The 26701-nt window shown below is 42.2% G+C and overlaps 1 protein-coding gene across 1 annotated transcript in view; it reads right to left on the minus strand.

Annotated features, from left to right (window-relative positions):
* The window catches only part of LOC131562261 (IgGFc-binding protein-like), a 107412-nt gene that overhangs the window by 43857 nt on the left and 36854 nt on the right, over positions 1-26701 (minus strand). The window contains exons 2-22 of the mRNA XM_058811857.1: positions 19097-19146; positions 18857-19006; positions 17051-17229; positions 16284-16365; positions 14959-15024; positions 14437-14681; positions 13110-13393; positions 11123-11289; positions 8600-9198; positions 7677-8241; positions 6873-7072; positions 5660-5946; positions 4640-4911; positions 3232-3381; positions 2530-2786; positions 2339-2423; positions 2107-2187; positions 1752-1993; positions 1373-1656; positions 985-1262; positions 82-680 (exon numbers count right to left, since the gene is read on the minus strand). Coding sequence (XP_058667840.1) covers positions 82-680; positions 985-1262; positions 1373-1656; positions 1752-1993; positions 2107-2187; positions 2339-2423; positions 2530-2786; positions 3232-3381; positions 4640-4911; positions 5660-5946; positions 6873-7072; positions 7677-8241; positions 8600-9198; positions 11123-11289; positions 13110-13393; positions 14437-14681; positions 14959-15024; positions 16284-16365; positions 17051-17229; positions 18857-19006; positions 19097-19146 — 5122 coding nt within the window. The remainder of the gene's footprint in view (positions 1-81; positions 681-984; positions 1263-1372; positions 1657-1751; positions 1994-2106; positions 2188-2338; positions 2424-2529; positions 2787-3231; positions 3382-4639; positions 4912-5659; positions 5947-6872; positions 7073-7676; positions 8242-8599; positions 9199-11122; positions 11290-13109; positions 13394-14436; positions 14682-14958; positions 15025-16283; positions 16366-17050; positions 17230-18856; positions 19007-19096; positions 19147-26701) is intronic.

Below are 26701 nucleotides of genomic sequence, written 5' to 3' on the forward strand. Positions count from 1 at the left end.
TCTGGTGCATGCCAGAACCTGATAACAGCAGCCAGACCTGCCTTGCAGCTTCCCCATGCTCATTCCAGCCCCACTGCGTACCAGCACGTGGCTCTTCTGCTGCTTGACAATGACGATGCGCTGTCCGTACACCTCAACCACGACTTCGCGCACGTAGGACACCCGGGTGCTGCCACGGTGCTCGTTCTTGGCCTCCACGTTGAAGTAGGGCAGGGAGGTGGTGTTGGAGCACACTTTGGCCAGGGTGTAGGTGCAGTTGCCCATGAAGTTGTGCGTCACCTTGTCAAAGGTTTGGTAGTGGGGGTCCCCGTGGACGTGGCAGATGCCGTAGGAGTGTTCAAGGCACACGGGTTTGCCGTTCTGCACCCCGCAGAACTGGCCCGCAGGGCAGGAGGCATTGAAGCACTGCACTTTGCTTCCCCGAGAGGGACAGGTGCACTTGGAGGAGCAGGTGTTGTCCGTCCAGAACTCAGAGCCCACGGGGTAGTGCTGCCCGTTGTGCCAGCACCCACACTGCTGGCTGGACACGCAGCGGTCGTTGTAGAGCAGGTACCCGCTGTCGCACACACAGCCCTCCACGCACGGCAGGCTGCAGGTAACAGGAGCCATCGGGTCAACACAGGTGGCAGGGCAGGCTGCAGCACAGGGCTCGTAGTGACTGTTGGCTGGACAAGCAATCGCTGCAGAGAGAAATGTCCAACAAATTACTTGGGGAACAGAATACACATTTCTGCTGAACATCCCCCTTTGAAAAAGTAGCTCTATCTCTATTTTCTCTATGATGTTTTTGGCTCTACATGTATGCTCAGCCCTACCCAATCAAAATGAAACACAGTCAACACAACTGGTGCCTTCAATACTGATATCTATGTGTATATCCCTACAGCCCATAGGGAGAATAGTTCTTTCTCGCCAGCTCCCTCTTCCAGTCCTGTCCTGTGTTTTCCCTAGAGTAGCAGCCCCAGGTACCATGTCTGGACTTACGGCAGAAGGTTGCGTTCCTCCACGCAGGTATCTGCACACCGAGTGACTGGCAGGCATCTGCATAGGACTGCAGGCTCTTGCACAGGGTCTCGCGGTCCAGCCCCAGCTCACACAGGTCATAGCTGCAGGTGTCAAAGTAGCTGCTGGGGCTCAGCACAGCGTGGCACACCTGAAACGGGCCACTGGTGTCATTGAGGAGCCCACAGAAGTGGCTGCTGCTGATCAGTTGCTTGTCAGTCTCATTGCAGGCTGGGGTGGGCAGAGGTCCTGCTGAGCAGCTGTGGAAAGACAGGCAGAAGGGCACCTGAGTAATTTGTGCACTTCTCCTGGTGTCTCCTCCTCCTGCCCTTGCCCAATGTGTCCCCAGGACTACTGGGGCCATACCCACCTGCTGTTGTTGGACACTTCCCAGCTGTTACCCAGGCTGGTGGAGTCTGGCTCCATTGTCCCTTCTGGGTTCTGGAAGTCATCTGCTGCTATCCCGTTGTAGTTGCCACACATGCCACAAACCTTCTGCGCAAAGGAGCTTGGAAGCGTCACCTCCACCCGATGGTTCCCATCAAACTTGACTCTCAAGCCAAAGTCAGTCATGACCATGGTGTAGAACCCACTGGACAAGACCTGCACACCCTCGGATGGGCTGCAAGGCAGGATCTCTTCCACTCCATTGACCTGGAAGGACAGAAAGCCAGACAGGATCGGAGCAGCCCATCTGGCACAGTTCTCTCTGCTCACACAACCCCACAGCATCTCCCTCTCCGGCTCACCGTCACCACTCCGCCCTGTCCCAGCCTTATCCGCAGGTCAGCCACATCGACATCCACGTATCGGACATAGGACACACGGGTGTTGCCTCCCCTGTGCTCGTTGGCCGCTTCCACGTTGAAGTAGGGCAAGGAGCTGTTGCTGTCACACAGCTTGGAGAGGATGTAGGTGCAGGTGCCCATGAAATTGTGTAACTGCTTGTCAAATGTGTGGTAGTGAGGGTCTCCTTCCACCACACAGGTGCCTGACAGTGGAAAGACCAGAGGAAACTTTCAGCTGAGCACCTCCTTCTGCCCCTTCTCCCCAGCTTGCCCTTCACAGAGGCCTGTAGTTCTATGGCAGCTCTATTCTATTTACCTGAATCTGGCATGGGTGTTGATGTGGGCGTCTCTTCTGATGGTGTTGTGATTGTGGGTCCTGGTGTTGTTGGAGTAACATCTATGAAAGAAACAACAGTCGAAATGAGATGAATTCTCCTTGATCAACTCTGGTTGAAGACAGCAGCTATGGTTGAGGTCAGCACTTCAACTTAATGCTAGAAGAAGCATAACATTTTTCAAGGTGTCCTCTCCCCAGCCATGGTTTGTACCTGTGCATTGTCCCTTTACAATGGACAGGTCATCCAAAGCTACATCACTCCGGAGATCTTCACCGATCATGCCTTCCAGGACAATCTAAGGGAAGGGATAGATCCCGTCATTAGCTCCAGCCACACAAATGAATTGCCATTCAAAAGCATGGTTTATCTCAGTGAGAGTCAGTGAGAATCTGTGTCCTTACCTGCATATTGCCTCTGCTGTGTACCGTGACTTCTCCCAAGTTCCATCTGTCCTCTTTGTTTCCAGCATCTTTCCATTCCAGTGTTGAAGTCTCATTATGAACTACATACACACGCAGAGCCATAGTTTCAGCTGCTCCATACATGTGGTACCAGAAGCGGAAGCAGTGAAGTCCTTCTGAACTGCACACTGGACTGACCAAGCGGGCTATATCAGCTGGCTTTTGCTTGCTTCCTTGCAGGTAGATATAATAGCCCTCTGGAAACAGCAGAATATCAGGTTTTCACATTAATGGGCCAGGATAAGACAAAGTCAGTTAATTTACAGAGTGTGTACAGTAGAGCATTACTTTACCCAGCACCTTCATTATTCTTCCCAATATTCAATTCCCAATTGGACTACCAGGAGATTATACCTGTTTTGTACTTAAGGAAAGGAGCACCTTCTAAAGGAAAGGTCAGCTGCCACAGTGATCCAGTGTCAGCATGAATATACCTTTGCAGAAGCCTCCTTACAGGAACTTATGCTAAGAGGTCACATGCTCATCAATTTTCTTTGTTGCTCATCCCCCCATAACAGATTGCTGACTAATGCAGAAGACCCTGGATTAAGCCTAGAAACACATGGCCTGGATTTGCTGTTATAAGAGGCTCCTTGCATTCTTCCAAGAGAAGCACAGCCCACTGCTGTTCACTGTTCTCACCTCCAGTTGTGTGGTCATGGGAAGGGCCAGTATTGGGTGTGGGTGTCGGTCCCTTGTGCCTTATCCAGTCAAAGTCATCAGTAGTTTCTTGTTTCCACTCACAGAAGTCAGCCTCAAATGTACACCACATATTGCAGGCTGGTGGTGCAGCTGTATAGGGTGCAGAAAGAAAAACAGAATTTCCACAATAAGGTTTGGAATCCTGTCTCTGTTTGGAAATGCCCTTCTAAGTCTAATGAACCCATGTTCATGAAAACTTTGAAGATGCTACAATGGAATGAGTAGAATTGACCAGTACTGAAAAATTGACTATAAAATATGAAATTGTGTCTGAGAATGTGAGTTATTTTACAACTCCCTTCCTCATGTGTCATCATAATGCACTACGATCCTGTATTTTTACACTATGCGACAGTCATAATCCTTTGCCATTGAAAATTGCTCAAAGCTGTGCTATTTCACAAAGTAGTACTCTGCTGGCTCTTAAAGTGCTTTTTAAGTGGAAATGTAGACTTCATAATAAGAATGGTCTGACATTGCTTTTTACTGCTCATAAACTGGGATGAGAAGTATTGTCTTGGAATTGGAAAGCAGTTACAGAATGCCTTTTCATGTAATAGCCTCATTCTTAGGCTGCTGTTTTTTGCTGGCTTTGGTAATTACCTCTGGTAGCTCCAGAAAAAGCAATTTAGGGATACAAGGAAGAATTTTTTTACCATGAGCATGGTGAAATCTGGGAAATATTTGGGGTGAGCTTAGATGGTGAATAACCTGATCTAGTTATAGATGTCTCTGCTTGCTGCAGGGGAATTGCACTAGATGACCTTTTTAAAGTCCTTTCTAATCCAAACTATTCTATGATTCTATGAATGTCATGCCTCCCACCTTACCCCTGTGTTAACCAGTCTACCTAGGTAAAACCAGCCCAAAGCTGAATGGACCTCAAGCTGCAGGATTCTTTACTGATTTTAAAGCTCTGCTTTATATACTTAGGAATTTATTTTGCATGTTTGGGGAAAATGTGGAGCTGTAGACAGGTTGGTTAAGTGATATGTTAACACTTCTCAAAAAGAGAAAATATTTTCTTAAAGCCAAAATGGTGATTTATTAGACAAGTGCTCAATTGTCCCTTGCTGAGCCCTTAGCTGACAATGCATGCTCTCTCAACCCCATTCTGAACAATATTCTTGGATCAAATGTGTTATCACATTCTAAAGTGAATACAGGAAGCCCATTAAAAGCTTAATTAGAAGCCAAATTTACAGAGATGCTAAGCACTTGAAAGCTTCCTGTGTTTTGTTGAGTGCCCATCTTTGAAATTCTGCTCTATTCCTTAGTTATTTGAATTTATATTTGTAGCATGAGGATTTAATTAGATGGTGATTTGCTAAATGTCCTAATGACTTACCACAGATGGTATCCTCCCTCCATTCACCGAGATTTACACCTTCAACTTCACAGGCAGCAGCGTATGCCTCTAAAATCTTGCAGTACTGATCAGAATCCCCCTCTGTGGCACACAGATCATAGACACAGCTCTCAAAGTACAGTTGTGGGGGAATGTGTGAATGGCAAAGCTGGAAAGGTCCACCAGTTTTCAAAATAATGTTGCAGAGTTCTTCATATTCTTTCTCTTTTTCCGTGTCACAAGCAGGCGGTACAACTGAAACTTGATTACACCTGCATGAAGAAAAAGAGCGGTGTGGTTATATAACCTTTGTGTTTTGCTCTATCCTGCAAGGCACATCCCAACTACAATAGAATGTTATGCCAAATTCTGCAGACTTGTTATGTATAGACATGGTTAATGTGTCAAACTCAAAAGTGAGAAATATTGCAATTTAACTTATAAATCACCATTAAGAATATAGCTGCAAATTGTGACTGTCTATTCACAGAACAAAGTCCAGAAGAAACAAAAAAACCCCCAGCTATCCAACACAAGAAAGATAATTTCAATTCATTATTGGATGTAGTAAGAGTAGTAATTTGTACGTAAAAGCATTAATAGATAGATAAGTGCCTCATACCTACGTTAATCTACATGAAGTTATCTCAGGAGCTGAATCTGAGAGATAGATTTAGACTTTCAGTAGAAGGTAGGAGGAAGGAACATTTTAGGGTGATATTTTAGCAATATTTTAGAATAGGGAAGTAAGGAAAAATTCAAGTTATATCCATAAAAAGAATGCCAATCACAAGTGAAATCTACAAAGCTCTTGTGGAAAAGCTCTGAAGGTTGTCTGAAATTTTGAGATTTCAATGCTTTCTGTAGAAAACTGAAGTTACCCAAAGGTGAACACACTAGCGAACAAGTAGTATCAAAAGAGGGCAACTATGGAATGTAAATAATACATGCTTGACCTATAACTAGATGATCTATGCTTCAGGCATTTTGCTGTTTCTAAAAGTATTATCTGATACTTACGTCCTGTTGTCATCCTTCACTATCCAGCTGTCACCAAATTTATTTGGATCCTGTTCTAGGACTTTATCTGGGTTTAAAAAGTCATCCTGTTGGTTGTCATTGAATGTCCCACAGAGACCACACAGCTGTCCTTTGAGACTTTCATCAACCAAAATGAAAAGCTCCTGGTCACCATCAAACTTAACCTGGATCCCTAGAGAGGTATCAATGACTATGTAGTGCCTTTGTATGGATATTCTGGCTTCATGGTCCAAATCCACAGGAAGATGAACCTGATCTCCATTCACCTAAAACAAATCCCACAGAAGAAAGAGTCAGCTTTACTCTAATGAACAGTACAGATAACAGCAGACTGAGATTAAGCAGAGACTAAAGGTGTACACTTATTTTAGACCTTGAATAGTGCTTTGTGGCACAATTTTATCTTTCTACTGTCTTAACTGCCCACAAAGCAATTGTGGAATAGTTAGTTTAAAGTTAGTAAAACCTTTCTGTTATAGATGAAGACAGAGATTAAGCTGTTTTATCCTATAACTGCATTGAGAAAACATACAACTGGACAAAAAGAAGTTATGCTGATTTATGCCTTTTTTAGGAAAAGAAATAACTTCTGTGACTTCTTGCATGTGCTGTTTTGGAGGTGAAGAATTCAGAGAAGCCTGATTCAGTTCTTTTGGGCAGAAATGTAAAGTGCATAGATGTGATGGATTGTTGTGCCTAAAGTAGAACACTTACATAGGTCTCTTTGTTTTTCTTCAAAACAATGTGCAGATTTTTCAGCGTGACAGCAACCGAGTTCAAGGCTGTCCAATTTGGATTTCCTCTATGTTCATTTTTGGTTGTCACTGAGAACTTTTCAGAAGAATTTGTGCATCTCTCAACAGCAGTATAATTGCAGTCTCCTTGGAAATGGTACAGTTTCCCATCAAAGGTTAAATAATGTGGATCCCCAAAAATGTGGCAGGTGCTGGGATTCAAAGGATAACATCCCAGGAGTCCATTCTGCACCTTGCAAACTTCACTCACTTCACATGTGTCTGAATGGCAAACTACAGTTCCATTTCCAGTACATACACATTGGCCTACACAGTCTGGTTGCCAAAAAGATTCTCCTTTCTATTAGAGACAAGAAAATAAAATTAAATTAAAATAATTAAAGGTAGTGCTGAGTTTTGAAATAAGCCCCGCACAAGAAATATTTTCCGGAACAAACCTCATAATATTTGCCATTCTGAAGGCAGCCACAGTTGCTCATGGACACACACTGTCCTCCGCTGAGGACAAAGCCACTGTTGCATTCACATCCTTCTACACAAGGTCTGCTGCAGTTCTGTGATGCAAGAGGGTCAGTGCAGGTTGCTGGACAGGCACTGGTGCATGGATTGTAATGACTATTGGGAGGGCATGCAACAGCTGAGAAACAACAAAAAAGCACTGCATTAACAAGCACAACCCGCATGAAACCACTAAACCCACGTGAAACTGCTATTCAATAACATTATTGTTTTGAGCTAGTGGCAATTGTGGGGGTTTTTTGAAGCCTGAAATTCCATTCCTATTTTACTATCAGAAAGAAGAAAAGAAAATAGACAACATGAGAAAAGTATGTTTAACTCTGTATCCTGGCTATAAAGCATCTCTAAATAAAGGAAAACAATGCCTTTCTACACTAGATCTTGGACAGAGGGGATACATTTCCACAAGTACAAGAATTGCTAAAACCATAATATGTAATAAGAAAATAAAAGGTAAAAAATCATCTAAAATTCAGGGATTACATTGAAAGGGGCATATTGCAAGTCGTTTACCAAAGATTCTTGAGAAAATGAACAAAACTATTCTCTGTTCTCTGCCAGAAAACAATAATGGCATGAATTTTGAAGAATTTTATTTCTCTGTATTTCTTGCAATTATGTGAAGAATTTATAATATCTAAGATATGGCAGTTACTGGCTAAAATCAGCCTCATAAGACAAAAAGGAGCTGTTCAAAGGTTCATTTTTCTATGGCAACTCACGGCAGAAGGTAGCATTCCTCCAGGAAAGAACAGTCACACCAGCTGCCTGGCACGCATCAGCATAGGCCTCCAGAGCAGCACACAGGAACTCCTGGCCACCATTCAGGGCACACAGGTCATACAAGCAGGTGTCAAAGTAGTCCTGGGGGTTGATGACGCCACGGCAGCTCTCAAAAGGGCTTGGCCTGGTGGTCAGGATGCCACAGAACTGGTCGGACCCGTAGAGTTTCTCGTCTTCTGCACTGCAGGGTGGGGAGGGCACGGGGACACCGCAGGAGGGGTCACTGTCTGGCACCTGCCAGCTCTCCCCCAGAGCATTGGAGTCTGTGGCTTGCTGCCCATTGGGCATCATGTATTCATCGTCTCTGCGGTTGTTGAAGTTGCCACACATGCCACAGGTCAGGTTGAAGTAGGTGGTGGGCACCTTCACCTCCACGGAGTGGTCAGCGTCGTAGGACACTCTGAGGCTGAAGTCTGTCTCCAGGACGATGTAGCGACCGCTCCTGCTCACCGTGATGGCCCCTCCTGCTGCGCTCACCGGCAACGTCTGGCGCACGTTGTTCACCTACGGCACACACACCGCAGTGGGCCCCGGGCCTGTTCCCGGCCTCCCTGGCTGCTCCTGCCCTGGGAAAGCAGCAGCCAGCCCAGGCACGGCAAACAGCTGTCTGGTATGTGCCCACACCCCAACAGGCCTGGGGTCCACAGAGCTGTGTCATGGGTTCTGCACTGTGCTCAACATGGCCCATGCTCCCCATTTGACTCTTCGTCCTCCAGCCCCTCCCAAAAGGGAAAAAAAAGCCACCCGGTGCCTTCAGGGAAACCCACCCATTCCTGGGACTTCTGGTGCATGCCAGAACCTGATAACAGCAGCCAGACCTGCCTTGCAGCTTCCCCATGCTCATTCCAGCCCCACTGCGTACCAGCACGTGGCTCTTCTGCTGCTTGACAATGACGATGCGCTGTCCGTACACCTCAACCACGACTTCGCGCACGTAGGACACCCGGGTGCTGCCACGGTGCTCGTTCTTGGCCTCCACGTTGAAGTAGGGCAGGGAGGTGGTGTTGGAGCACACTTTGGCCAGGGTGTAGGTGCAGTTGCCCATGAAGTTGTGCGTCACCTTGTCAAAGGTTTGGTAGTGGGGGTCCCCGTGGACGTGGCAGATGCCGTAGGAGTGTTCAAGGCACACGGGTTTGCCGTTCTGCACCCCGCAGAACTGGCCCGCAGGGCAGGAGGCATTGAAGCACTGCACTTTGCTTCCCCGAGAGGGACAGGTGCACTTGGAGGAGCAGGTGTTGTCCGTCCAGAACTCAGAGCCCACGGGGTAGTGCTGCCCGTTGTGCCAGCACCCACACTGCTGGCTGGACACGCAGCGGTCGTTGTAGAGCAGGTACCCGCTGTCGCACACACAGCCCTCCACGCACGGCAGGCTGCAGTTGTAGGGAGCTGTTGGGTCAACACAGGTGGCAGGGCAGGCTGCAGCACAGGGCTCGTAGTGACTGTTGGCTGGACAGGCCAGTGCTGAGTAAGGAAAGATACAGATATAAATTATTATATTTTTAATTATTCAAGTCTTGGTGTTTGCTTAATATCATATTCTGATTTCTTTTTAAATGCTTGTGAACATCTTGGGATTAGCAGCATTTTCATGCATGCCTTTGTTTTCTTACACACTTGAAATTTTTTTTGAGTTTTGGCTGCCTAAAGTTTCACTCAGAGAGAGCATTTCCTAGGACTTGAATATAATTTCTTGTATTATTGCATTGGACAGAGGATATCAATATCATGTTAGTTATTTGTACTAGACATGCTACATTTAGTCTCTAGTTCTGATAGTTAATTCTAATTATAGTTAATTCTAATGATAGTTTTAATGTCTAATTCTTATTTTTTCACTTCACTGAGGTCTTTAAATTTCTTTAAATAATCATCCTGTAGACACACCCTACTCTATTTTTATATTTTGTTACATGCATGACATATAACTACCATTTGTAATCAGATCTTTTAGACACTGTCATATTCTGATGAGCAGGTCTGAGAACTGGAGCTTCCTAAGCAATCTTTTTTCAGCTTCCAGATGTTTATATGATGTGGGGTAATTTTTAATGACATATTTTCTCACTCTATTTTTAGCCTATTTTTTTAAGGAGACAGAAGTTATACAATGACCTTGTACATTTCTCTGCTCATCCTCCCACTTAATTTGACCCAGATGCTCTACAGGAAATACCTCGGTGAGGTTGGCAGAGGACAAAAATATACACAGCTTCATGAAAGAAAATAGGCACAAGGCAAGGAGAAGGGATGCTGCAAACTTAGCAGAAAGAAGGGATGCAGAGGCAGCTCAATCCTGCTTAGAAACCCTAGAACCTCTAGGAGAGAAAGGCCTCAGTAATGTCTCCAGCCTAGAAAATGTGCTTGATGGAGACCGAAGTCAAGTGGGAAACAAAAGTCAGAAAAGAAATTAGGCTTCAGTAATTCCAATGTTTTCAGATAAGCTTTTTAGTCGTCCCTTTTAGAAGGGACATGGGTCACTGAATTACTATTTCCTGTTCCTTTTATTGTTTCTAGTGGAAACAGATCTGTTCAGGCATTTCAGACATTAAATTTGTATTTAAATTCTGTTCTAAAAAGAATATGGATTTTTTTTCCTATACTATATACCTGAATGCTTGAGAAATCTTCTTTATTTACTCTTTACCAATACTCAAAAAAGAAAAATCGTTATTCCTACTTACTCCCTAGCACAGACATCTATCTATTACTTCAATACTTGACACATTTTGTCTTGTACTTCTGTGTGTTTCTGTCTCTTCCATCTCTTCCCTACTCTCGCTGTGTTCTCCACACTCAGTAGCATTGTTACAATATACATTTCACAGACTTTTGACTTCAGTCCTAGCCTTTAATTTCAGGCTTTCTAACAGTGCTGGCTCCTCTCCCATCTGAAACCATGAATGACTACACCTGTACAGGACACTGATGCTTTCCTCCACATCCAATTGGGAAGAATGGTCAGCACTCCCTACTCTCTTACACATGAGGGAGTCTCTTCCTTCCACTTGCTCCCTTTGCAGAGAGGAATTCCAATTCAATTTTAAGATGGATTAGATGGAATTTTTTTCCTTTCATTCAAAGCAACTACTTTCCCTAGCATCTTCCCAAAGGAATCAAATTGAGGAACTACATATAACCTTGAAATCTTTAGCCTGATCAGTCAAGATTCTCAGTGCTACATGAATTCAAAAGAGGCTTGTAAGGCTCTGTCCTCAGGAAATCCTCATTAAACCCTCCTGACAAGTGATAATTTCTAGCAATCTTTGATACATACGGCAGAAGGTTGCGTTTCTCCATGGTTCCAGCTGGACTCCTGCAGCTTGGCACACGTCTGCATAAGCCTGTAGGCTTTCACAGAGGGCTGCATTGTTCAAGTGAAGCTCACAGAGATCATACTGGCAATCTTCAAAATAACTCTGTGGATCGACCACTGCATGGCAGTTCTGGAATGGACCACTTGGATCTGTGATCAGGCCACAGTATGCATTGCTCTGGATCATGTGTTTTTCCTCATCAGTGCAGTTTGGAGTATGGCCATAATCTGGTGAACACCTAATGAGGAAAAAAAAAAAAAAAGAAAAAATATGTGGAAAAATTAACAGATCAACTCTGGGTTCACTAACACCTTAGATGCTTTTGAAATCACATCTACCAAAACTACAGATCTCTTCCCAGACTAAACATGATGTATTTACAGTCCCTCTATTTCAGATTCTTAGGATAGAAATTCAGATTTTAATATGATCTCAACCTCCTAATCTTTAAGAAGCCTGGATGAAACCCAGGTATTTATTTTTGGCTTTCTCGTAAGTCAGGCTGTTTACATGTAAGGGGAATTAGAAAGTGAAAGCATTCGAAGTTCAAATCCTACTGTCATTAAATAACATACTGTGAAATAATTAACAATAAGTCAAGCATCTCAGAAGAGTTAAAACAATGTCTTCAAGTATTAGCATTCATAAACTAAAACAATAACTGAAATCTTACTGGGCACCTTCAGTGTTTTATTCAAACACTAAAATGTACATTTAAACGTACAAAAGGAATTTAGCTAAGTCAATGCTAAAACTCACAGATCATTCTCCCTGTCTGGCCTGTGCTTGTATTTAATACACTCCTTCTTTGGGTTTGCTCAAACAGCACCAGGAGACAAAAGAAGCTCCCATGGCTTTTCTCTCCTATCAGCAAGGCAAAGCAAATGAGAAAAGCAGTGTCTCTCATGTGGGAGTGTTTTTTCCTTGCAGCTTTGTGCCCTGAGTTGCATCAGGGTGCCTAAATAGACCATTTATGGAGACATTACAAAATATATGTTTTTCTGATTAAATGGCCACTGTTCCTGAAAACCTCAATGTGTAAGTAATCCTAAAACTCAGGCCCAGAGGGGCCTGCAGAGGTATGTGATGTGAAGATATGTGTGCTGTGTATACAGTGCCCAGCACCTGGCAGGATCCAGCCCTGAACAACAGGGACAAAGCCCTTCCCCATGGGGAGGCTACAGGGCTGGCTCTGGCTGCCTGAGCCCAGCAGAAGCCTGAGCTTTTCCTGAGGAATCATCATGATGTGAGGGAGCAAAAACCCTCCCCCCCTCCCCACCCCAACTGGCCTCTCTTTGGGCACAAAGCATATGTGGAGTAAGATTTGAAGGGGGAAGAAGGAGGGTTCACTCCCCTGTCCTTGGCACTGTTGAGGCCACACCTTGATTCCTGTGATCCCTTTTGGGCCTCTCACTACCAGAAAGAGGTGCTGGGCTGTATCCAGAGAAGGAGCTGGTGAAGGGTCTGGAGCAAAAGTCTTATGAGGAGTAGCTGAGGAAATTGAGGTTGTTTGTCCTTGGGAGAGGAAAGGCTCGGGGGACATTTCCTCACTCTCTGCAGCTTCCCAAAAAGAGGTTGTAGTGAGATGGGGAACAGTTTCTTTTCCAGGAGACAGGGTGAGAGGAAGTGGCCTCAAGTTGCACCAGGGGAGGTTTAGATTCAGTATTAGGAAAAATTGCTTCTCCAAAAGGGCTGTTGAGCATTGGAACTGCCCAGGGAAGTGATGAAGTCACCATCCCAGGAGGAAATGAGAGGATGCCCAAGTGTTGCATTTGGGGACATGGTTTGTTGGTGGATATAACAGTGCTGGGTAAACTATTGGACTCGATGACATTAAATGTCTTTTCCAGCCTAAACAGTTCTAAGAGTCTAAGAAATGTTCTCTTTTTAAGCACAGTTAAATTTTCTGTGAAATTTTACCCAGATGCATAAAGAACACCAAAAGGGTAGATTTTATCCGACATATCAGACATTTTTGGCCTCCAAAGAAGAGTTGCATAAAACACTGGTCATTGCACAGCCAACAGGTAAGACCTGACATCCAGTCAGGAGTCCTACCTGGAGTCGTTGTAAACCTGCCAACTGTTGCCAAGGCTGGTTGAGTTGGCTTCCATCTCTCCATCTGGGTTGAGAAAGTCATCTGCTTTTTGCCCGTTGTAATTTCCACATATTCCACAGACTTTAGACATATAGGTACTGGGAAGAGTGATTTCTGCTCTGTGGTTTCCATCAAACTTGACTTGCAGCCCGAAGTCAGTAGTAACCACAACGTACTGCCCACTGAGGGAAATACTGACACCTGGGACCAAGGTCACAGGGACCACCTGGCTGACTCCATTGACCTGCAGGTACAGAGGAGGACAAGTATTGTAAGCACTTGACAAGAATAATTTTTAATGGTGACCCTCCTAGATCCTTATGTGGACACAGTGAGCAGTAAGAAGTCACTCTGTGCTAGTATTTGTGTATATGGCCACATAATCTAGGGCTTGAGGGCATAACAGCATGGCTACAACATAACTTACTAGTGTAGTCTTGTTGAGCCAGACACAGCTGGCAAAAGTCCAAGACAGTGTGGTCTGTCTGCAGCAATGGCCTACAGACCTATTCCTTTTTATAATAAAACCAGTAAATAGGGGAAAGGTCAAGAGAGAGACTGTTGGACAAGTGAGGGCATAGTTCTCCATGTCTCTAAGATCAGATGGGAAAGGTTTCAGTATACCTTTAATCCTTCGCCTCCTTTAAACCACTGTTGTACTTTCTTATAAGAAGGGTAATAATGAAGCAAGGTGACCTGTTCATATGTGGGGAGTTTGGCTCAATCATTTCTACTGTCTTGGACCTTTATGGAAAGGATCCAGAAAGAAGTCCAAGGGTATAGCAGGCCAAGGGTACAATAGTGTAAGGAGAGTCATGAGACTGTCGCTCCAGGACTGCCATCTGACCCTGTTTTATGGCAAAGGCCAGTTGTTAAGTGAACAGAAAGTGGAATAAGTAAAAATCAGGGAGAAGTGTTCAACATTACAGGCTACCACACAGGATTGGGAAATGACTACCAGCTTGAACTCAGCTAATTCAGAGCCTCTTTGCTCCCTGTTATATGCCAAACTTGAGCATGGGGGAGCAAGTTAGAGTGGTAGTCTAGACCACCAACCCCATCTGGATTGTCAGCTCTTAGCCCACCTTTCAAAGTACAGCACAGAATTCTAGCCTATCCTTTCAGTTTTGAAATTCCCATGTTTAGGAGCTCCACAGTACTTCTGCTCTTAAATATCTGACTGCCCTCTAAGAATTATTGTATAGATGCTGGAAATTTTTAGTCACTGTACAGCACCTTCATTCATGCTATGAGTTATGAAGGATAGACAATGGGCTCCAACCTCACCTTAACAGCTTTTTTTTGACCAAGGTTGATCCTGTAGCCATAGACATCAACATCCACATACTGGACATAGGACACACGGGTGTTGCCTCTCCTGTGCTCATTGGCTGCTTCCACGTTGAAGTAGGGCAGGGAGCTGTTGCTGTCACACAGCTTGGAGAGGGTGTAGGTGCAGGTGCCCATAAAGTCATGACGCTGCTTGTCAAAGGTGTTGTAGTGGGGATCCCCGTGTATACTGCAAATAGCTTCTGGAGAAAGGAAAAAGGAATATGCTCTCATTAACATAGAAACACATCCCAAAAGCCCATCTTATTGTGTCCTCCTACTGCACAATCACCCTCATTTTGTAGATTACACTTGGAAGAACTGAAACAGAACAGGCTGATTTGTGCAGCATAAAGCAACATCGTATACAAACACCCACAGAAATTAACAGAAGCAAAGAAGCAGTGCTGCTAGTAAAAACTGTAAGTGCCCTAGTGTCCTACAACCCATTGAGTAGTACATGTGATTGGCTAAAATTACCTGTCACTGGAGCTGGTGTAGGTTCTGTTGGTGTAGGTGTTGGTGGTACAGGTGTAGGGACAGGTTCTGTTAGTGGAAAAGACAAAGCAATACAATGAGTTTTAACATTTCAGGGTGGACCCTATTTACACACTAACATACAGGAATTTTCACTTACTCCTCACCAGCATAAAGTTAGAAGTTCTCCAGTGAAGAAAGTAGAACTGCCTGTGTTTAAAATTGGGGATGTGTGGGTCTTTGTAGCTCTTAGGAAAACTCGTCTGATTGTTAGTTAGACCACGGTGACTGAGCTCGGGCTCCTCTCGGGAGCTGGAAGTGTAGTTACAGCTGGGTGTGTGACTCCCTCTGGTGTGTGATAAGATACACGAAGGTTCTACTGTCAGCAAGTGCTGGCAGGTATGAGAGTGAAATGAACAGAGAAGCTCTTGTTTCTTGGAGTTACCTTTGTGCACCATCCAGTGGCTGAATCGTGTGCAAATACAACTGGGAAAATGAAGAACTGGCTCTGCCTAGCCCTCAAACAAAATAAAACCCCGTCTTTTTCATGGAATTTTAAATAAAATCATATGATCAGACAATGTGGACCTGAAAGGAAATCTTTGTCACAGATATTGTACATTTGAAACATGTTATGTCATTATCTTAGTAGTATTTCACAGAGAACAACACCTATTGAGACCTAATGAAATTTTCTGTAAGTTTTTCAGCAAATTTCTCAGTCAATTCACATTCTGTAGGTATTTCATGCTTGTCAGTAAAAATGGATCCCAGCCATGAACAGCTTGTGCTAGTCTTGGCTGATCTGTTACAGGGTCAGAGATAGAGCTCAAATTGCTGATTCACAGTCAAAGTTGGTAGTGCAACTCAGTGGTATTGACTCGTTGTTATTTCTTATTGTGACATGTGGTTGTACTGAGTATTTAATGAGCTGGCATGACCTGATATTTGCTATAAAATGCCAATTAGACCATTTAATCTGGAAGCCTAGATCAATGTGCAAAGCCTTGTCTAGGTTTAGAGATGCACTTCAGACTTAAATGTGAAGGTGAATTTTGCTGTACTTGGTGGAAAAGTTCCCATTTGCAGAGAAAGGGATAGCTTGTCTTGGATGTTGGAGGTGATGAGGAAAGATTAAAGAAGAAATTACAGCAAAACACATAATATAAAAGTGAAGTGAGCTGTAAAGTTTTTTGCCATTTCTCTTTTGTGGTTTAAAGTTCTGAGGGGTTGCTATATTGTATATGGAGTAGAATAATGGAAAATTGTGTTCAGCTCTAAACAGAGAGGAGGAAGTAGCACAGACTTGGTTGCAAACACAGACTTACCACAGGGTCCATCCCTAACTCTCACATTGTCCAGTGCTGTATCACCATACTCTGTCAGTCCTCGGACAGCCTCAAAAATTACCTAGGCAGGACACAAAGTGATCTCTGCATCAGAGATGTTTAGGCAAACACAAGACCATTTCTTTTAGCATGTTTTCAAACTAACCTGTCTGCTTTTTTGCTAAAAATTGCAACCAGAAAATGAGGTTATAACAGCTATAAGAATATATATTCTGTAATAAGGTAAGGACTGCAAGAAACCTTTTCCTCGATTTTGCTGACTTATAAATGATTTATGAGAATTAGTGATCTGGATTCTTCAGAGGAGTCCAGCAAGTAGCATCCCAAAGTTCAAACCTTGAAACTCACAGCTGATAAGTCTGCATTTAATTACGACATCTAAAGTCCTTAACTTCATGATAGAATTAAGGAGGAAAGGAAGGAAAAAGAGAGACAATGAAACTGAATTTTATCCCTTAACTAACAGCACTAGTGAAACTAGGAGGTTGGTGGTTTCTTCTCTTAGTTCATTGACAGAAATCATGAGGCCATTCTATTTACAAAATATAAACCTAGCAAATCTCAGTTATATTTTCTAGCTTACATGTACAATATTTTGCAGCCTCCAAGGTGAGAACAAATGCTGTCACTGTACAAAGAAATATATTCTGCAAATCTATTACCTTTATCTTCCTCTGTGTCGGAAAAGTGTGAGTGATGGCACCGTATTCCCAAAAGGAACTCTGGTTTCCCTTCCGATGCCACACCACAGACTCCCCTAAACTATCTTGGATGAGCACTCTCAGCTCATTCATCTCTTCTGATCCAAACATGTAGTACCAGAAGTCTATGCATATTTTTCCAGAAACTACAGTATCTGGGCTCTCCAGCCTGTTAGTGTCGAAGGGGATCAGATTACTCGCTTCTTGGTAGATGAAATAACCTTCTGCAGAGTGAAACAAAAATTAAAATATGGTTGAAGCTTCTGATAATTTATTAGGTATCATTTAAAACTGAAGTACAATCCCAATCTGGAAGAAATTAAGGCATCATTATCAGTGCAAAGAAGAAAAGCAAAGGGTGTTTGGACTTCACATTGCAATGGATAACTCGTGTAGTTATACAAAGTAGAATGTGAGCCTGAGAGCAAAGCAAATATATTTCATCTCACAAGAATAATTATTTTGGGATCACAATTAAAGACGTGGGACTCTTTCAAGAGACAGCACTTCCAGACACTGCCACACTGATATGTTCAGTTTCCACTTTCCCAAAAGGAAAATAAGGCAGTCTTCTACATGTTCTTTTGTGGGATATATTTTTTAATAAATATTTGGTCTCAATATGAGTAAATCTTTGCCACAAGGAAAACTCCAAACTGTCAGCATTTTGTTTTGTCTCAAAATAGAAGAAATAGAAAGCAATGCTGATATTTCCTTAAAAATATTGAAATTTGACATTATGAAAAGAAAGGAAAGTTTTCAAAATTCAGGAACTTTCAGTCTTTCTTTATAATTTGAAATACTCTTGTCTGATTGAAATATGAAATCAGATTTTGCTTTCTTAGGGCTGAAATCTTTTGCTTCACATGGGCTAAGATCAAAGTTAGCTTTCCCCAGTGCAGCTAAATTCAAGTGTCTCCTCCATTTGACTATGGAAAAAAATCAAGAATAAATGAATGACCATTTCTGTCTTGTAAAGTATGGCTCCGCACATAGCATCTAACATTCAGTCATAGATTTAAGTTGGCAAGAAAGTCTAAGTCACGTTTAAAGTTATATGGTCTATGTTAATTCAAAAAGAAGAACATTATTATTTATGTTAATCCAAATTAAAATGCTTCATTTTTTTCTTCCAACAGAGAATTTTAATTGTTATTATCAAAATAGAAAAACCGAAGAAAATTATTTAGCAACAATCCCAACTAATCTGTTCTAATCTGCTTACTGACTCTGACAGTAGCTGACTTTCAGTCTTGGGATAATTACAGGAAGCCGTATGACTGCAGACCGATCCCCCTAAATGGATCTGCTGGGGCAAGGATAGTGCTTCAAACACACAGAGACGGAACTGTGGAGTATTTCTTTGCTACTGTGAGCGTGTTGGACTCCAGTTTTTAAATCACAGGTATCAGAGGACAAGGTTTTAAAAATGTTCTTCAGTTTCAAACTTGATTTTGTAACTAGCTGGTGTGAACTTTATCTCATGCCAGTGTAGTAATCATTACATTTGTTGCCATAAACTGGTATCAGTGGAATTTGGCCAGAAGCCCTCTCTTGAAAAATAATCTGTTCTATGTCACTATTATTCTCTATAAGGTCTTAAGTGTGATACAATTTGCTTTCTTTTACTTCCATGCACTGATAAAGATATCCAATCTATGATGTGAAGTCAGCGTAATAAGCTCCTGTCTGATACGATGAAAAGTCAAAGACAGGTGTCAGCATGAAAGACACAAGACACATTTCAAAAGACTTAATGAATCTCTTTTCCCTTTCAAGGAAAGGAGAAATAAAGGTAGTCAAGCTATCTTCAGAAAAGGAGAATAAATGAGGCCACAATTGAGCACTTACTTCCATCAGGATAGTCCCCATCAGGGCCTGTTCCATCAGTTGGAGTATCATGCTTGGTTCGTATCCACATTCCCTGGTTGATATTGCAAGGCTGGGTCCAGTCACAGAATGGCCTTGAGTTATTGTTAAAATCACATCTGGTGAGGTAAGCTGAAATACAACACATGACAGTGAGGAAGAGGAGCCAGCATGTCCAAAGTGAACCTTGGATGGTTATCAGCACCATTGCCATGTAGTTACCTGTTTCAGGATCCCATGTCCTCAAGCCACCTCTTGGTCTTTGCTTGATCCTGTCAAGAAAAAAACAGAGTGAAACCCTTGTGGAATTAGTGACTCAAAAACTGGCAAAGAAAGAATGTTGGGACCTCAATGTATGCCTATGGGCATTTCACTGAATAACTGAAGAGACCCAGGATTTCCCCCATGTCTGAATTTCTCTTCCCATATCGAAGTTACTCATTCGTGGCAAAACTCGGAGAGCAAAGGTGAGAAGGAACTTCTGCTCTCTATCCCTCTGAACTGGGATGAGGGGAGTTCTGGGCACAGAGAGCTGCAAGTGGATACATCTCAGCTCAGACAGCACCAAGATAATAGCAAAGACTTTCTAGGAACTTGCTCAAGGCTTTATTATCCCCACTGTTGCTAAGCAAAGCATGTCAATGCCAGTAAGCCAGTGCTCTGTGTAACTTGGTTATTTGCTGGAAGACTACATATTTCCTTTAATCCCTGCAAATCTCTCATGACACAAAGGTTAAATTTCATGCAGCACTTCTAATTTGTCCTGAAAATGCTGCAAAACAAAAGGAGTTACAAATATGCAGTCCTTGTGTACTACAAAGTCTTGCAGAGATGAGTTGACCCAAGATCAAAATGCCACTGCAGATCACAACATAAACGGCTCTGTTCTTTAGGTGTTTTGCATAAGGAAGGGATGATCCCCAATTTCTGGATGTAGAGTTCTGTTCCAAACTCTGTGGTGCTCCCTCCTTAATTATCCTTACTGTACTTGACACAGTATAGAGAATCTGTCCTTAAAGTGAATGGAGAATAAAGAATGTCTGCGCTGCTCAAAATCCAAGCAATGACATTCAGAAAACCAGGGAGATTAGGAGCAAATATCACAATTAATTTATTGCAAAATAATGCAATGAAATGCAGCAAGAAACTGGAAAACAGATTGATCTCAGGCTAAGGAGGAAAAACAATATAGTAAAGACAGAGTAAGAAAGTTTTCTTCATTATTCTCCTTGGATTTCATCTTGCATGGGAAAGGGAAAACCAAGAAAAGTTGCCACTCAGTCTCTATTGAGTGCTATCTTAACTGTTACACATCAGGCAAATCCTAAAGCAAAGGTTACTCCAGGTATATTCAGAGTCAAGAGAGTTTTATAAGTATTTGGGCTATTTGTCCAGATCTCTTCTTTTCAGATGTTCCATTAGAAATCCAGGTGTTAGATTTCTCTCTCAGACAGAAGCCAGAGCAGAATCAGGTAACCAAAAATTTAAAATATTTCTTTCAAAAAATTACATGGTTCAATTGTACAACGTTCATAATTAAAAAAGGGAAGAAACATTCCACATTTGAAAAGTGAAGAAAGGGTATTAATCATTAACAGCTAATCTTCCTGAATTAAGCTACATTCAGTAGTGTGCTACTTACCCTGCGGTACTCAGCACTGAAATACAGAGTAAAATTAAAATGTATTTTAAGTGCCAGGGGGTCCCCATATTAGAAGACAGAGTTAAATCTTCTGTGTAGTGCAGCTTGCATAGTAATCCACCTGCTGTACTGAGCAAGGAGAAAAAGGGGATGAGCTATAGTGAAGCAGGTGAATATATTGACAAGAGGGTGGAGGCCATTATAAAAATCTGTCCAACCATATATCATGTTCCCTTGGCTGTCTACCTTGAGAAAAGCACCTATGAACTGAAGGCTCATACTCTGAGTCACTTTCTTTGACACCCTTTGCTGTTTGCTAGAGAAATTGATGTGATTTTAGAAATTTTTCTTGCTGCTCTTGTATATTAATTAAATCTGGAAAATTAAAGGGATTTATTTCTGACATAGATAGCAAGACAACTTTTTCCATTTTAAAACTCCTGCCCAGCTTTTACTGCTAATCTAAGTGAGATTTCTCACTCTGACTGAATTTTCTCCCTTTCTGAAACTAGCAGTCAGCAGAGCAGATAACATTTCAATTTACTCACAACAGTCAAGCAGTCATGGGCATAATTCAGGAACTTGCTGAAATATTACTGATACCATATCAGTCCTGCTTAAAAATAAGGGATCATTTTCTGGGCTTCCATGAAGTCTCTGTCAGTTGCTGGCAGTCCAGAAAAAGCAGATGGATCATTCCCACTGACCCTTGGGCCTTTACCCGCTCTTTTGCAGCATTTCTTGCACTGGGGTCTGCAACAAATAGTTCAAAGGCAGATAAATTCCTACTCCATTGGGTTTTGTGAATGATAAAAGTCAAAGGAGTATCATAAAGAGTACAGTGCTTCCTTGCACTGCCAGGAAACCCCAGACCATGGCTCTTTTTTTTTAATCTAGGAGTATATGTCTGGGAGTGGACCTTGCTGTAAAAGTGGCCTCTTAGTTGCAACCACTTTCTCTTTTCTATTATATTCTGATGATTAAGATAATTCAGCCTTTTTAAATTAGGTCCGGAGTTTTTTCAACTCCTTTTTGCCTTACTCATTAAGCAAAAAGAGGCAACCTACAGAAACAAGAGAAATAGGGGCAGATCAAGTGAGGCTAGGGAGAAACACAAAAGTCTTTCAAGCTAGATGTTAATGGATTGTGTTGACAATTTGCCTGGGCCTGCATTCTGCCACAATGCCATGCCCAACACAAGCCCCTCCCAAGCAAGAGGGTAGATGCTCATTTGACTGGTAATAATCCCTCTCCAGTGCAAATATTTTCCTAGGAAAATGTGTGTACTTTGGCCACACAGTAAAGAGGGAAGAGGATTTCTGTGATTTAGAGACAAAAGAGACTCATTTCCTGCACAAAACCCTTGACCACACTTTCCAGCTCAGCTGGGGAGAACTCAGTGGGACAGGGAGAATGCAAGTGACCACCAGACACAGATGCATAGTGCACACTGCATTTTCAGCAGGGCTGAAGGAATCCCTTTACCACCTGAGATGCTGGTCCAGCAGGTGGAAATTTCGGCTGCAGATTTGCTTAGCACTGCTGTGGGGAGCAGTTCTCCATGTACTCGCATGCTTTCCTTCTGTAGACAAAGGGTTTGCCCTGAATCTGGTGCTGCTCTGCACAATTCTGACAAGATGAGAGTCTGTCTTGGAAAGAAAGCAGCCCTCTGATAAACTCACCCATTCATTCACACATTCTGTGACTCCTCCACACCCACAGCAAGTGTGAGGCCCTGCAGCACCATGAACATCCCTCCAGCCTGCCTGTGTGACTTTTCCTGTGCTTTTTCTGTCACTCCAACATACTGCCATCTCAGGTACTCTGTGAAAGGGGAACTGAAGTACAGATTGAAGCTTTTCAGTGAGGGACACATATTAATAACCTTTTTTCCATATGGAAAGGATGTCAAGGAAATGACTTGCCATTTTATTCCAGTGGGATGTGACAGTATCCCACATTCCTGAGAGTGAATCTGATCACTTTGCAAGCTCACTATTTCTCTCCTCTACTTGCACACTATGTATCTCTGAAAGGTGCCTGGGAGATACTGCCCTTTGTATAAAAATACTGGGCCGGACTGCCCAGTAACCTGAGGAAGGAAAGCAACCTCAGTTCTTAATTGCTAATACAGTGAAGCTAAAATTCTTTCTAAGGAAGGGCATTTGCAGGGAACCTCAGCAACAGTTTATGTTTTACTTCTGCCTTAAATCCAGGGTACAAGTGATGCACACCTGGTTGGTAATGCCTATGACTGGCTTGCTAGTGCTCTGTACTGCTGTGTTTCCTTCTGACAGCAGATTGCATTCCATCTGCAGCCAGCATTAGATACCTCATCTGCTGCCTGTTGACAAGGCACACGGGGCTGATCATGGGACTATTTGCCTTTAGGCGATATAAGACATTTCCCACATTAAATCTGCAGCAGAAGATACCAATAATAGGGCTTGTCAATGATCAGTGTTACATGCAACACCCTCAAAATGACAGATAATACTGCATACAACTTTACTTCTGACTGGTGGTCAGAAAGGGTCATTTCAAGAGATTCTCTTAATTTTTGCAGGATGAATTTATGTTTTCCAAGAGATAGAATCAGCTTGATATGCATGCAAGGGGACAGCAAAATGAAGAAAATAACAAAACAAAACAGAATTAAAAAAAAAAAGCCCAACCAAGATAAATCAAATAATAAAAGAAGCAAACTCAGCAGTTCAGCCATTTTAGTGAGTGCTGTCTAGTGCAGCTTTTGCTGCACAGTTACTCCAATAGATGTAATTGTCCTCAAGTACCTAAATCTGGTTCCTCCCATTTTCCTGAATGCAAGTGTTCTCTGTTGAATAGCAATTGCAATTCACTGAATAGCTAATGCTCAGTCTGCGGTGTTGTAATCAGTTGAAAGCTAGGGAGCTTGAAAAGCTTAAAGAATGGGGGAAATTACACAAAACCTCTTTTCCTAAGGCATCAGTTTGAGGCCAGTTGAGCCTCACAGTGACACTACAGGAGGCTGCTTACACTGCTACCTAGCAAAAAGCAGAGAGGTGACTGCCTGATATGAAATGCTGCTGTCTTGTTGGGATGCTCTTGAAGAGTGTGTATCTCAAGACTTATTTTTTCTGAAGCTAAATCTAGAAAAAAAAAAATTAATTAACTAAATGGCCGCTCTTAAACGGCAGAATTCTGTGCAGATTCCCCTAATTTAGAATACATTAGGTTCTGTAAATTTGCACATAAAAATTAAAGATCTTTCTCTGGTTGTCAGACAGTGTAACTGTATCTCACTGGGGTTTGCACAGATTTAACTGCACTCGTTTTTTGCATCAATTTCGGTTTAATTGATACAACCTGTGTAAGTAAAAGCATTCTCCTGTTGTTTCTGTTTCGGTTCAGCTAATAATTTCTTCCTCTGTCCTCACAAATTACTAACTCAGTTTTTGGAGCCTGTATTACCTCTGTCACTGTTCCTGGAATTCTCACTGACCTATGGCTCCATTCTGCCTTTACTGGCATTGTGGGTGAGAGGGCACTGATAGATGTCCCATTCCTTCAGAGATCTTTCTATGCTGGACTCCTGTTGGAGCTGCACTCAAGTCACTGCTTTGAGAAACAGTCACCAAGGAGTTATAAATCAAGCAGTCAGCACCCATAAATCTATAAACAGATAAATTCAGATTATACACAAGTGTAACTAATCTCGCTTTCGTACTGTTGAGTAATATGTGGTGACCGGCTGATAGGACACAGAAAATGTGTCTTAGAACTAGATTTTTGCTTGATGAGTAAAGTGTTTGCATTCTGTTGAGCACAAGCTGAGGCTGTTTTTTTAACTACTGGCTCTCCAATCTGAAACTTCAATTTGAAATTCAAGCTATCTCTTTCCTGGTATCTTTCTTGATATCTATAATAAATTTGGAAAGGAAATGTAGCATTCTTACTAGAGTACAGATGCCAGATTCAGATTTCATGCTCTTTCTTATGGTTTGAACAATGCAGAGATGATAGAAATAAAAAGATAGCAGCTTTTTGACCAGTATTTTCAGTTGTCAACTGCCTAGGGTCAAAATTCCAGAGGGCAAATAGTGTTCTTATACTGTGATCTAAAAGAAATGCTTTTTCAAGGTAGCATTCATGAGTTTATTCAGTGCTTACAAATTTCTACTATATGGATAATGTATAATTAAATCTGTAACTATTATGGCCTTTCTTATCTTTCAGCTGAAATACATCTCAATATATTTTATTTCCAGGATACTGAGGTAAAGACCATAAAATTCCTCACAATTAATGAAAAAAAGAGGGTTTGCTGGTATTCAAGTGGATATTTGAAGAAAGAAAAGACTGTAATAGGTAAAACTCTTCTTCATTTTGGGGGGGCTACACTTACAATCATAAGATTACTAAATCAGTTCATAAAAGCCCAGAAATTTTCCAAGTCTGTCTCTTAATTATAGATAAGATGTAGAAGAAAACTTTGAATGTGTGTTTTGGGCATAGATCTCTGGCAGGAGGAAATAGATTATATTTATCTCTTTAACTGACTTCTTTATACAGGGTTGGGGTTTTTTTGGTTCAATGATAATCTAAACAACTGTCTCTGGTTCACTGGAGTTCAGTAATTTTATATCTGCACCTTTATACATTTTACATTTATCACTGCATCTATACTGCACAACATACCTGTGGTAAGCAGAGACCATACCCTAATGTCATTTTCTTTCAGAGGCAGAGGGCTGCCCTGTAATTGTCCATGGTTTTGTAAATCCAAGTTACCTATAGAGACAGATGTCTGATTCCACTATTGCACTCTTTGAATTTCAGTATTCTACTTTTAAAGCTGGTGGTGCTGGTCCTAGTTAATTGTGATCTAAACAAATGGGGCTCCTGGCTCATTCTTTGTGGAGGGATAGAATGTAAGAAAATAAAGACAGTGCAGAAGGTAATCTCATCCCTGCGGAGTTGCAGCTGTACTAATCACCAAAGATTAGGAACAGGCCTGCCCTTAACAGGCCACAGCTGTGTCCAATAATGATGAGTGCTATAGAAGAGTGGGTTAGCTGGGTAAGGAGGGAGTTGGAGTTTGTTGGCTGTGCTCTGAGGAGCTGCACGTGAGAAATCACTGGGAAGGTATGGGACTTTTGAAATAACATGTACAACAATTCTTTAAATATAACTGTATTACAGCAGTAGCTGTGTCTAAAGTTAGCAGTCTTGGGCTTGACTTAATGAGTGCTGAGGTCTGAATTTTCTGCTCAGTACTGCATACTCCTTTGGTGCTGATGAAGCCTTCATTGTCTCTCCTCTTGTCAGCACTCTGGCTTCAGCAAGCCTTTCACTTACTTGAACATGATTCTAACCAGCTGCCTGTGTCTACTTGATTATTTTTGCTGCAGATCCTAAATGAATTGGGACCTTTGCTTTCCAACCCAGCTCCTCATGAATTGAGTAATCCTGCAAGCCTTTTAACTTCTTGGTCATTTCACAGAGGATGCCTTCTCCCATCTCTTGTCTTCTGGATAAATCCGCTTCCTCACAAGTCCTAGTTGTAAGGTATGGTCACTTCTTACAGCCTCTTCTGTAAGACAGCCCTTTGAATAGCAAATGGTTTGTGCAATTTAGCTATTATAAGTTGTTACTACAGTTGCTTCACAAAAAGGTTATAATAAAATTCTGGTTTTATGTAAATTTTTAGAGATGCAAAATTATAAATTATTTAAACGTTAAGAAACTTGCCAAAATTTATTCATATGGCCTTTTCTGATCTAAATCCTATGCTTCCCATGACTACTGGAGCTATGCAGTGCTGTTACTTAGATCACAGATAACTCCTTGCTCACTTTATAGAAAAACACACTGAGACCTGACTGAGTTCAGCTAAGATAAGTCTCAGTCCAGCAGCTCCTGCCACTTTTACAATCAGAGAAAGAGGAAAGTTAACCTGTTGCACAGTCTGTCCACAGATCACAAATCAAATCCCCTCTGGACCCTAGCAAAGTATGAAGGTTGTGGAATGCATTGCTATTGCACTTTGTTCTGCACCTGAAGTGAAATGAACAAACCTGAAATGGAACTCACTTGTGTCATTTATGGGTTCAAAGCAGAGTGATTCTGTTGTTTGCTTTGGAGTGAACTGTATTTACATTAGAGTACTTGATTTGGAGCTATGCAGGAAAACAAGGCTTGTGTCT

The sequence above is a fragment of the Ammospiza caudacuta genome, chromosome 11, assembly GCF_027887145.1.
Source record: "Ammospiza caudacuta isolate bAmmCau1 chromosome 11, bAmmCau1.pri, whole genome shotgun sequence".
In the NCBI taxonomy this organism is placed as follows: Eukaryota; Metazoa; Chordata; class Aves; order Passeriformes; family Passerellidae; genus Ammospiza; species Ammospiza caudacuta.